Source organism: Marmota flaviventris, chromosome 1 (assembly GCF_047511675.1).
Source record: "Marmota flaviventris isolate mMarFla1 chromosome 1, mMarFla1.hap1, whole genome shotgun sequence".
NCBI lineage: Eukaryota > Metazoa > Chordata > Mammalia > Rodentia > Sciuridae > Marmota > Marmota flaviventris.
This window is the reverse complement of record NC_092498.1, coordinates 24,728,264-24,740,841: the sequence shown is the minus strand read 5'-3', so window position 1 is coordinate 24,740,841 and position 12,578 is coordinate 24,728,264. Positions and strand designations below refer to the sequence as shown.

Here is a 12,578-nt window from a genome sequence, read left to right as displayed (position 1 = left end):
AGGTATTTTTCCTATTGCTCACTTACATTTTATTTATTTATTCTTAAGAATTTTTTTTTTTGATGGACACAATACCTTTATTTTATTTATTTTTATGTAGTACTGAGGATCAAACCCACAGCCTTGTACGTGCTAGGCAAAGGATCTATTGCTGAGCTATTACTGTATTTTTTAAAATACAGTAAGTTTTCTGATTTTTATATAAAGCAACTACTGACAAAGACTTTAATTTAATTTGAGCTCCTGAATCACTCTTAAGAGGAGAAAAAAGAAGACCACATGTAAGTTCCTTTCTGCCTTAAAAAGAGGAAATATCTGCCTAGAATAACTGTAACTATTAACCAGACCAATTACAAAGACAGCAAATAAGTTTCTTATTATCTAAAGTATTAAAGCAATCTTGCTAATGTTACTATCAAAATATGCGGCAAATACATTATTTATAAATAACATTTTAGACTTAAATTATCTGCTATAGATGAAGAAAATCATATAAACATGTCCTATTCCCTTAATAAAGATATTTAATTCATAAGTCAGAATAGCTCATGATTATACTTACAGAGTATAAAAATATATCACATTTAACATTTTCCCCAGTTATTTAGTAACTACACAGTGTGTTGAGGAACAGGTGCAAGACCAGTTGCCTCTATTTGCACATTATTAAGCTGCTGGAATGTACTTGAACTACTTGGAGCATAGCAGATCATTCTTAAAAACTCGTTCCCCAGGCCTCCTCCCACCCTTTCCGGCCACCGCCTCCCACCTCTGGCCCGGCGGTCCCCGGCTCTCCTACCTTCGCTCTACCGATTTCGATCTTTCTCCTTACTTCGTCCTCCGTGGCTTCTGCGGGCTTCTGTTAACATTGAAATATGTAGGACAGACTAGTCAGAATGTCTAGAGTTAGGATTAAGTCCTAACTTCAGTCCTAAAATCCTAGGACTGAAGATGTAGCCCAGTTGTAGAGCATCTGCCTAGCATGTGCAAGGCCCAATACCCACAACTGCCAAATAAAAGGGGGAGAGGGTCCTAACTAAGAGACTTTTTAAAAATCAGTTTGATTGCTCTACTTTTATTCTAAGAATAATCTCTGAGAAATAAAGCTAAAGGGAAGGCAAAAAAAATAACTTTTGTTAACACATTATTGTAATTGGTGAAAAACCACAAGAATGTAGGAATACTAATTCTAGATATAAAGTCACTTGTGATAATTTTCAAATTATAATACTTCTAAATCTCAATTAGTTTTTCATGACTCAGAAATGACACATTCTGATTTTAGTACACACTAAAATTTCTATTTTGAAGTAACAGTGTAATAAAATGAATATTTGTAAATATCATCAAAGATCATGTCAAATATCATGTTATCGGTATTACATAAATTATTTATCCAGTATAATAGTTATATCTAATACCTCTATAGCAGATATTCAGTTAGTTCTCCTTTAATTCAGTTTAAACATATTTATAATGCCCCACAATGAGTTGGTTAGGATCTATCTCCAAGTACTTTCTGGCCATCATGTTGCCCATTGTAGAGTTGTCTTGAAGGGCCTGGACTGTTATGATCTGCTGAGTTCGCTGTTCAGCCCTGAGTGCTAGTCACAATGCAGCAGGTTGAAGACAGCCTACTGGAGGATTGTCACAACCTTCATAACTAATATATTCAACTTCTTATCTAAGATTTCTTTCATAAGTTTGCAGAAGAGTTCTCAAACTTCACCTCACTCTCCATTTCACTCTTCTCATCCTCATCTTTAGTTAGTTGCAGGCCTTCCCACCAAATTCCCCAAGCTACAGCATGCAATACTCATCAATACACAATCTGAAAGCCCTGTTTCTCCACTCCACAAAAGCAGAGTTGCTATCTGATCTTTGCTCTCATATGATGAGACCTGAGTCTCCTTCAGGCAACAGACATTTTTGACAGAAAAGTGATCTCACCTCCAGACTGGGAGGTATGATAGTCAAGCAGCTCAGAAAGGCATCAGTAGTTATTGGGAGTCCTCAGAGCTTCCAGGTTTTAGAGAGTTTAAGAGAATGCCTCTGACATTTTTTTCCCTGTAGTTTTCTTTATTTTGTGCCAGCTCAGAAAAAAGCTCAGGGCAAATTTTAACAATGTCTTTGTGAATGACTTTCAAGATTTTGCTCTGCTGGAGCATTTTCTTGGGAGATGTTCAGAGGCAGGTCCTCAGAGTCAACCTCACCATGGATAACGTTGAGATAATTCTGGTTTGCAAGTACAAGGCTAGCCTGAGCAACTTAGAAAGTCAGTTTCAAATAAAAACAGCTGGGAATGTAGCTCAGTGGTAGAGCGCCCCTGGGTTTAATCCCCAGTAACATACACACACCCACACCCAAACAACAAAAATAAAAACTGTAATATGTTAATTTAAGAACATAGTTTTTCGAGCTGGGATTGTGGCTCAGCAGTAGAGTGCTCGCCTAGCATGGGCAGGACCTGGGTTCGATTCTCAGCACCACATTAAAAAAATAAAATAAAATAAAGGCATCATGTTGTGTCCATCTACAAAAAAGATTCATATTCATTCTCTCTCTCTCTCTTAAAAAAAAGGACATAGTTTTTCTATTAGAAGCCTACAATAAATTCAGACTTATGAAATATACTAAGTTGCTTAAACATTCAGAGTAAAGAATAATTTTCCATGTACTCTAAATTTAGGAGCAAAGAAATGACAATCATATCTAAAAAGAATAAGATAACAAAGTGATACTTATTGCAAACATATAAAGAAGGCAGGTATTTCTTAAGAGACCAATGCCTATTTTATAGTTTATCACCTAAAATAAAAATCATCATTGTCAGGCATGGTGATGCACACCGTTAATCCCTTCTCAGGAAGCTGAGACAGGAGGATCACAAGTTCAAAGATAGCCTGGACAACTTAGTGAGAATCTATCTTAAAATAAAACTGAAAAAGGGCTGGGAATGTAGCTTGGTGACAAAGTGCTTTCCTAGCATGTACAAGGCCCTGAGTTCAATGCCCAGTAACACACACGTACACACACGCATGCACACGCATGCACAACACTACAGCAACATTAATTCCAATAAACATTTATACACACACACACACACACACACAGGTATTCAAAGATTTGTAAAAAGCATTACTATAAAAATCATACTAATTATAAAATTTTTACTGTGCTAAATGGCTATCTTAAAATGGTCATGGATCCTAGAAATGCAGGCTCAACTTTCCTAAAAACCAAAGTAGGGCTGCTATGTAATTAAGGATTAAGGAATTCAAACAGTTAAGACTTTAGCTAACCACTGGAAAAAGATACAGCAGTAAAATATAATTTTAATTTTTTCAATCCATTTATATTACATTATGTTAACTTATATTAAATATATATAGAAGCATATAAATTTATAAGAAATAAAGTACCAACAATCAATAATTTCAAAAAAATATCAATTTTATCTATGACATTTTTAATTGGGATATGTTAGTCTTACCTCCGAAGTGTAATCATCTGCTGTGGTTGAAATCTCACTTTCCGGCTAAAACAAAAGTAAAACATGATTACAATTATGACATTTTTCCCCTGCTAAATATCATACTTTACAAAAAAAAAAAAAAATCCTGCTTTACTAAGACGTTGCTGTTAGTAACAATGATAGAAAATTCACAAAAATACTATTAAAAAACTAGTAAAAATTATCCAAATCTTTAAAAATTTCATTTCATTATGAATTATAATGACTTATAATAATGCATATAAAATTTATCACAAGGCATTGTTATAAATACAAAAGTACCAAGAACTTTTACATATATAGTAGATGTCATCTGTAAGCCAAAAGCATCAAAGACACCATTCCTTTAATTCATGTAACTCTTTTAAATAAAAAACTAAATCCTTAACATGCCATCAGAAAAGTTCAAGTTCTTTAAAAGAATCATCAGTTCTTGATGCTAAAAAGTCAATGACTTTGTCAAGCTTCCCTCAGGTGGATGCTAATGACTTTTCACTGCCACTACTTTCTAGTTAGAGGTAGAATGTTTTAAAATCTGGATGAATACTTACATCACAAGAAAAGACCTGCTCATGCTTAAGCATTTCTTCATTGTTTAGAGTTCTCATTATTGTGGATTCAGGCATCACGGCTGATCCAACACCCTGAGAACTATTTATCAACATCTCCTCACTCTTTGGTTGATCAATATTCAAGCCATGAACATCATTTTTACTGCTTGAGGTTTTCTTCTTTTTTGGCTTCTTATGAGGGTTTTGTCCCTCCAATCGAGCTCTTCTTTGTCGAAACTCGGCAAGCTACAGGAAAAAAGTATCATTAACATCAATGATAATTTTTCTTTGGGATCACTTTCTTTAAAAGATCAAACTATCACCAAGTTAAAATGATGATAATAATATAGACGACTTCACAGTTTCAGAATAACTATTGGATTGAATATTCGGGTTGTAAAGGTTGTAAAACTAGGTACTTGTGAATGAACTTATTAAATAATTGAGGGGTAAGAAATGAACATGTCAAGTCTAAAGAAGAGGAAATTAGCTGAGTTAGGGGAATAACTATTCTATAACTAGAATAGGGGAATAGAGGGACTCTCATTCACAGTATAATCTCTGGATTTAAGATTATATGAAAATATACACAAAAACAAGGAGCTCCGAACACACTTGTTCTGTTCTACTACTTTATACAAAAGATATCGTCTATAATTATCTTTTATACAAAAAAGATAATTAGCCTATTAGCTATACAAATGCTCACCGCAGCCATATTTACAGTTGGAAAAACTTACAAGTAACTTAAAATTTTAAACAGCAGTGTTTTCTACCCTTTATCATTTGTCTGTCATCATCAGAATTTGTACCAAACCCTAGTCATCGATACATTATCATTTACTTAATATATTTTAAACAGTGTATTTTCTTTAAGTTTATTTTAAAAGGAGATGGAATCTCTGGCATAAATTGAAAGTTAATATCACTTGTTATTTCTTTTAAGAGATAAGTTGAAAATAAAAGAAATGATAAATCTATTATTGAAATTTTAGTTAGAGGTTGCTGAAGGCTATGAAAAAAAAATGGACAAAATAAAAGACTGTTAAAGGCAGACAAGCATCAAACAGATTTTCGTTATCATAAGCAGAAAGAAAACTGAAAAAGGTAAAAACTTTCTTACTATACTATCCAAAGTTTTTTAAGACCTAAAATATTTTCTTACCACCTAAAATCAGAAGTACACATTATATACCAGGTAACACTAGACTAATTATGGTGAACTTATATTAAAAATACCAAGGCAAGCAATTGCTATTAAAGACTTTGTGATATAATAGCAGGTATAAACTAGTATTGTAGCATATCTATTTCTTTTCATGAAAGGAAAATTACACTTCATTTTTAAAAAGATAAGGCAAGTCTCAGGCTCATAGCTTTCAATGATTATATCCAGTATGAATTTAAACATCATTATATTCATAGGCATAGGTAAATTCTGGAAAACTACAACCTTAACAACTTTTGTTGACATTTGGAGTTCAGATTTCAGGTATTTTTCCTATTGCTCACTTACATTTTATTTATTTATTCTTAAGAATTTTTTTTTTTGATGGACACAATACCTTTATTTTATTTATTTTTATGTAGTACTGAGGATCAAACCCACAGCCTTGTACGTGCTAGGCAAAGGATCTATTGCTGAGCTATTACTGTATTTTTTAAAATACAGTAAGTTTTCTGATTTTTATATAAAGCAACTACTGACAAAGACTTTAATTTAATTTGAGCTCCTGAATCACTCTTAAGAGGAGAAAAAAGAAGACCACATGTAAGTTCCTTTCTGCCTTAAAAAGAGGAAATATCTGCCTAGAATAACTGTAACTATTAACCAGACCAATTACAAAGACAGCAAATAAGTTTCTTATTATCTAAAGTATTAAAGCAATCTTGCTAATGTTACTATCAAAATATGCGGCAAATACATTATTTATAAATAACATTTTAGACTTAAATTATCTGCTATAGATGAAGAAAATCATATAAACATGTCCTATTCCCTTAATAAAGATATTTAATTCATAAGTCAGAATAGCTCATGATTATACTTACAGAGTATAAAAATATATCACATTTAACATTTTCCCCAGTTATTTAGTAACTACACAGTGTGTTGAGGAACAGGTGCAAGACCAGTTGCCTCTATTTGCACATTATTAAGCTGCTGGAATGTACTTGAACTACTTGGAGCATAGCAGATCATTCTTAAAAACTCGTTCCCCAGGCCTCCTCCCACCCTTTCCGGCCACCGCCTCCCACCTCTGGCCCGGCGGTCCCCGGCTCTCCTACCAGCGCTCTGCCGATTTCGATCTTTATCCTTCTTTCTTCGTCCTCCGTGGCTTCTGCGGGCTTCTGTTAACATTGAAATATGTAGGACAGACTAGTCAGAATGTCTAGAGTTAGGATTAAGTCCTAACTTCAGTCCTAAAATCCTAGGACTGAAGATGTAGCCCAGTTGTAGAGCATCTGCCTAGCATGTGCAAGGCCCAATACCCACAACTGCCAAATAAAAGGGGGAGAGGGTCCTAACTAAGAGACTTTTTAAAAATCAGTTTGATTGCTCTACTTTTATTCTAAGAATAATCTCTGAGAAATAAAGCTAAAGGGAAGGCAAAAAAAATAACTTTTGTTAACACATTATTGTAATTGGTGAAAAACCACAAGAATGTAGGAATACTAATTCTAGATATAAAGTCACTTGTGATAATTTTCAAATTATAATACTTCTAAATCTCAATTAGTTTTTCATGACTCAGAAATGACACATTCTGATTTTAGTACACACTAAAATTTCTATTTTGAAGTAACAGTGTAATAAAATGAATATTTGTAAATATCATCAAAGATCATGTCAAATATCATGTTATCGGTATTACATAAATTATTTATCCAGTATAATAGTTATATCTAATACCTCTATAGCAGATATTCAGTTAGTTCTCCTTTAATTCAGTTTAAACATATTTATAATGCCCCACAATGAGTTGGTTAGGATCTATCTCCAAGTACTTTCTGGCCATCATGTTGCCCATTGTAGAGTTGTCTTGAAGGGCCTGGACTGTTATGATCTGCTGAGTTCGCTGTTCAGCCCTGAGTGCTAGTCACAATGCAGCAGGTTGAAGACAGCCTACTGGAGGATTGTCACAACCTTCATAACTAATATATTCAACTTCTTATCTAAGATTTCTTTCATAAGTTTGCAGAAGAGTTCTCAAACTTCACCTCACTCTCCATTTCACTCTTCTCATCCTCATCTTTAGTTAGTTGCAGGCCTTCCCACCAAATTCCCCAAGCTACAGCATGCAATACTCATCAATACACAATCTGAAAGCCCTGTTTCTCCACTCCACAAAAGCAGAGTTGCTATCTGATCTTTGCTCTCATATGATGAGACCTGAGTCTCCTTCAGGCAACAGACATTTTTGACAGAAAAGTGATCTCACCTCCAGACTGGGAGGTATGATAGTCAAGCAGCTCAGAAAGGCATCAGTAGTTATTGGGAGTCCTCAGAGCTTCCAGGTTTTAGAGAGTTTAAGAGAATGCCTCTGACATTTTTTTCCCTGTAGTTTTCTTTATTTTGTGCCAGCTCAGAAAAAAGCTCAGGGCAAATTTTAACAATGTCTTTGTGAATGACTTTCAAGATTTTGCTCTGCTGGAGCATTTTCTTGGGAGATGTTCAGAGGCAGGTCCTCAGAGTCAACCTCACCATGGATAACGTTGAGATAATTCTGGTTTGCAAGTACAAGGCTAGCCTGAGCAACTTAGAAAGTCAGTTTCAAATAAAAACAGCTGGGAATGTAGCTCAGTGGTAGAGCGCCCCTGGGTTTAATCCCCAGTAACATACACACACCCACACCCAAACAACAAAAATAAAAACTGTAATATGTTAATTTAAGAACATAGTTTTTCGAGCTGGGATTGTGGCTCAGCAGTAGAGTGCTCGCCTAGCATGGGCAGGACCTGGGTTCGATTCTCAGCACCACATTAAAAAAATAAAATAAAATAAAGGCATCATGTTGTGTCCATCTACAAAAAAGATTCATATTCATTCTCTCTCTCTCTCTCTCTTAAAAAAAAGGACATAGTTTTTCTATTAGAAGCCTACAATAAATTCAGACTTATGAAATATACTAAGTTGCTTAAACATTCAGAGTAAAGAATAATTTTCCATGTACTCTAAATTTAGGAGCAAAGAAATGACAATCATATCTAAAAAGAATAAGATAACAAAGTGATACTTATTGCAAACATATAAAGAAGGCAGGTATTTCTTAAGAGACCAATGCCTATTTTATAGTTTATCACCTAAAATAAAAATCATCATTGTCAGGCATGGTGATGCACACCGTTAATCCCTTCTCAGGAAGCTGAGACAGGAGGATCACAAGTTCAAAGATAGCCTGGACAACTTAGTGAGAATCTATCTTAAAATAAAACTGAAAAAGGGCTGGGAATGTAGCTTGGTGACAAAGTGCTTTCCTAGCATGTACAAGGCCCTGAGTTCAATGCCCAGTAACACACACGTACACACACGCATGCACACGCATGCACACGCATGCACAACACTACAGCAACATTAATTCCAATAAACATTTATACACACACACACACACACACACACACAAGTATTCAAAGATTTGTAAAAAGCATTACTATAAAAATCATACTAATTATAAAATTTTTACTGTGCTAAATGGCTATCTTAAAATGGTCATGGATCCTAGAAATGCAGGCTCAACTTTCCTAAAAACCAAAGTAGGGCTGCTATGTAATTAAGGATTAAGGAATTCAAACAGTTAAGACTTTAGCTAACCACTGGAAAAAGATACAGCAGTAAAATATAATTTTAATTTTTTCAATCCATTTATATTACATTATGTTAACTTATATTAAATATATATAGAAGCATATAAATTTATAAGAAATAAAGTACCAACAATCAATAATTTCAAAAAAATATCAATTTTATCTATGACATTTTTAATTGGGATATGTTAGTCTTACCTCCGAAGTGTAATCATCTGCTGTGGTTGAAATCTCACTTTCCGGCTAAAACAAAAGTAAAACATGATTACAATTATGACATTTTTCCCCTGCTAAATATCATACTTTACAAAAAAAAAAAAAAATCCTGCTTTACTAAGACGTTGCTGTTAGTAACAATGATAGAAAATTCACAAAAATACTATTAAAAAACTAGTAAAAATTATCCAAATCTTTAAAAATTTCATTTCATTATGAATTATAATGACTTATAATAATGCATATAAAATTTATCACAAGGCATTGTTATAAATACAAAAGTACCAAGAACTTTTACATATATAGTAGATGTCATCTGTAAGCCAAAAGCATCAAAGACACCATTCCTTTAATTCATGTAACTCTTTTAAATAAAAAACTAAATCCTTAACATGCCATCAGAAAAGTTCAAGTTCTTTAAAAGAATCATCAGTTCTTGATGCTAAAAAGTCAATGACTTTGTCAAGCTTCCCTCAGGTGGATGCTAATGACTTTTCACTGCCACTACTTTCTAGTTAGAGGTAGAATGTTTTAAAATCTGGATGAATACTTACATCACAAGAAAAGACCTGCTCATGCTTAAGCATTTCTTCATTGTTTAGAGTTCTCATTATTGTGGATTCAGGCATCACGGCTGATCCAACACCCTGAGAACTATTTATCAACATCTCCTCACTCTTTGGTTGATCAATATTCAAGCCATGAACATCATTTTTACTGCTTGAGGTTTTCTTCTTTTTTGGCTTCTTATGAGGGTTTTGTCCCTCCAATCGAGCTCTTCTTTGTCGAAACTCGGCAAGCTACAGGAAAAAAGTATCATTAACATCAATGATAATTTTTCTTTGGGATCACTTTCTTTAAAAGATCAAACTATCACCAAGTTAAAATGATGATAATAATATAGACGACTTCACAGTTTCAGAATAACTATTGGATTGAATATTCGGGTTGTAAAGGTTGTAAAACTAGGTACTTGTGAATGAACTTATTAAATAATTGAGGGGTAAGAAATGAACATGTCAAGTCTAAAGAAGAGGAAATTAGCTGAGTTAGGGGAATAACTATTCTATAACTAGAATAGGGGAATAGAGGGACTCTCATTCACAGTATAATCTCTGGATTTAAGATTATATGAAAATATACACAAAAACAAGGAGCTCCGAACACACTTGTTCTGTTCTACTACTTTATACAAAAGATATCGTCTATAATTATCTTTTATACAAAAAAGATAATTAGCCTATTAGCTATACAAATGCTCACCGCAGCCATATTTACAGTTGGAAAAACTTACAAGTAACTTAAAATTTTAAACAGCAGTGTTTTCTACCCTTTATCATTTGTCTGTCATCATCAGAATTTGTACCAAACCCTAGTCATCGATACATTATCATTTACTTAATATATTTTAAACAGTGTATTTTCTTTAAGTTTATTTTAAAAGGAGATGGAATCTCTGGCATAAATTGAAAGTTAATATCACTTGTTATTTCTTTTAAGAGATAAGTTGAAAATAAAAGAAATGATAAATCTATTATTGAAATTTTAGTTAGAGGTTGCTGAAGGCTATGAAAAAAAAATGGACAAAATAAAAGACTGTTAAAGGCAGACAAGCATCAAACAGATTTTCGTTATCATAAGCAGAAAGAAAACTGAAAAAGGTAAAAACTTTCTTACTATACTATCCAAAGTTTTTTAAGACCTAAAATATTTTCTTACCACCTAAAATCAGAAGTACACATTATATACCAGGTAACACTAGACTAATTATGGTGAACTTATATTAAAAATACCAAGGCAAGCAATTGCTATTAAAGACTTTGTGATATAATAGCAGGTATAAACTAGTATTGTAGCATATCTATTTCTTTTCATGAAAGGAAAATTACACTTCATTTTTAAAAAGATAAGGCAAGTCTCAGGCTCATAGCTTTCAATGATTATATCCAGTATGAATTTAAACATCATTATATTCATAGGCATAGGTAAATTCTGGAAAACTACAACCTTAACAACTTTTGTTGACATTTGGAGTTCAGATTTCAGGTATTTTTCCTATTGCTCACTTACATTTTATTTATTTATTCTTAAGAATTTTTTTTTTTGATGGACACAATACCTTTATTTTATTTATTTTTATGTAGTACTGAGGATCAAACCCACAGCCTTGTACGTGCTAGGCAAAGGATCTATTGCTGAGCTATTACTGTATTTTTTAAAATACAGTAAGTTTTCTGATTTTTATATAAAGCAACTACTGACAAAGACTTTAATTTAATTTGAGCTCCTGAATCACTCTTAAGAGGAGAAAAAAGAAGACCACATGTAAGTTCCTTTCTGCCTTAAAAAGAGGAAATATCTGCCTAGAATAACTGTAACTATTAACCAGACCAATTACAAAGACAGCAAATAAGTTTCTTATTATCTAAAGTATTAAAGCAATCTTGCTAATGTTACTATCAAAATATGCGGCAAATACATTATTTATAAATAACATTTTAGACTTAAATTATCTGCTATAGATGAAGAAAATCATATAAACATGTCCTATTCCCTTAATAAAGATATTTAATTCATAAGTCAGAATAGCTCATGATTATACTTACAGAGTATAAAAATATATCACATTTAACATTTTCCCCAGTTATTTAGTAACTACACAGTGTGTTGAGGAACAGGTGCAAGACCAGTTGCCTCTATTTGCACATTATTAAGCTGCTGGAATGTACTTGAACTACTTGGAGCATAGCAGATCATTCTTAAAAACTCGTTCCCCAGGCCTCCTCCCACCCTTTCCGGCCACCGCCTCCCACCTCTGGCCCGGCGGTCCCCGGCTCTCCTACCAGCGCTCTGCCGATTTCGATCTTTATCCTTCTTTCTTCGTCCTCCGTGGCTTCTGCGGGCTTCTGTTAACATTGAAATATGTAGGACAGACTAGTCAGAATGTCTAGAGTTAGGATTAAGTCCTAACTTCAGTCCTAAAATCCTAGGACTGAAGATGTAGCCCAGTTGTAGAGCATCTGCCTAGCATGTGCAAGGCCCAATACCCACAACTGCCAAATAAAAGGGGGAGAGGGTCCTAACTAAGAGACTTTTTAAAAATCAGTTTGATTGCTCTACTTTTATTCTAAGAATAATCTCTGAGAAATAAAGCTAAAGGGAAGGCAAAAAAAATAACTTTTGTTAACACATTATTGTAATTGGTGAAAAACCACAAGAATGTAGGAATACTAATTCTAGATATAAAGTCACTTGTGATAATTTTCAAATTATAATACTTCTAAATCTCAATTAGTTTTTCATGACTCAGAAATGACACATTCTGATTTTAGTACACACTAAAATTTCTATTTTGAAGTAACAGTGTAATAAAATGAATATTTGTAAATATCATCAAAGATCATGTCAAATATCATGTTATCGGTATTACATAAATTATTTATCCAGTATAATAGTTATATCTAATACCTCTATAGCAGATATTCAGTTAG

At 33.3% G+C, this 12,578-nt stretch overlaps 1 protein-coding gene across 1 annotated transcript in view; it reads right to left on the bottom strand.

Moving 5' to 3' along the window:
• LOC114108465 (A-kinase anchor protein 9) overlaps positions 1-12,578 on the bottom strand; it is an 86,406-nt gene that overhangs the window by 60,784 nt on the left and 13,044 nt on the right. Inside the window, 7 exon segments of the mRNA XM_071612027.1 lie at positions 800-859; positions 3,494-3,538; positions 4,066-4,311; positions 6,325-6,417; positions 9,070-9,114; positions 9,642-9,887; positions 11,901-11,993. Coding sequence (XP_071468128.1) covers positions 800-859; positions 3,494-3,538; positions 4,066-4,311; positions 6,325-6,417; positions 9,070-9,114; positions 9,642-9,887; positions 11,901-11,993 — 828 coding nt within the window.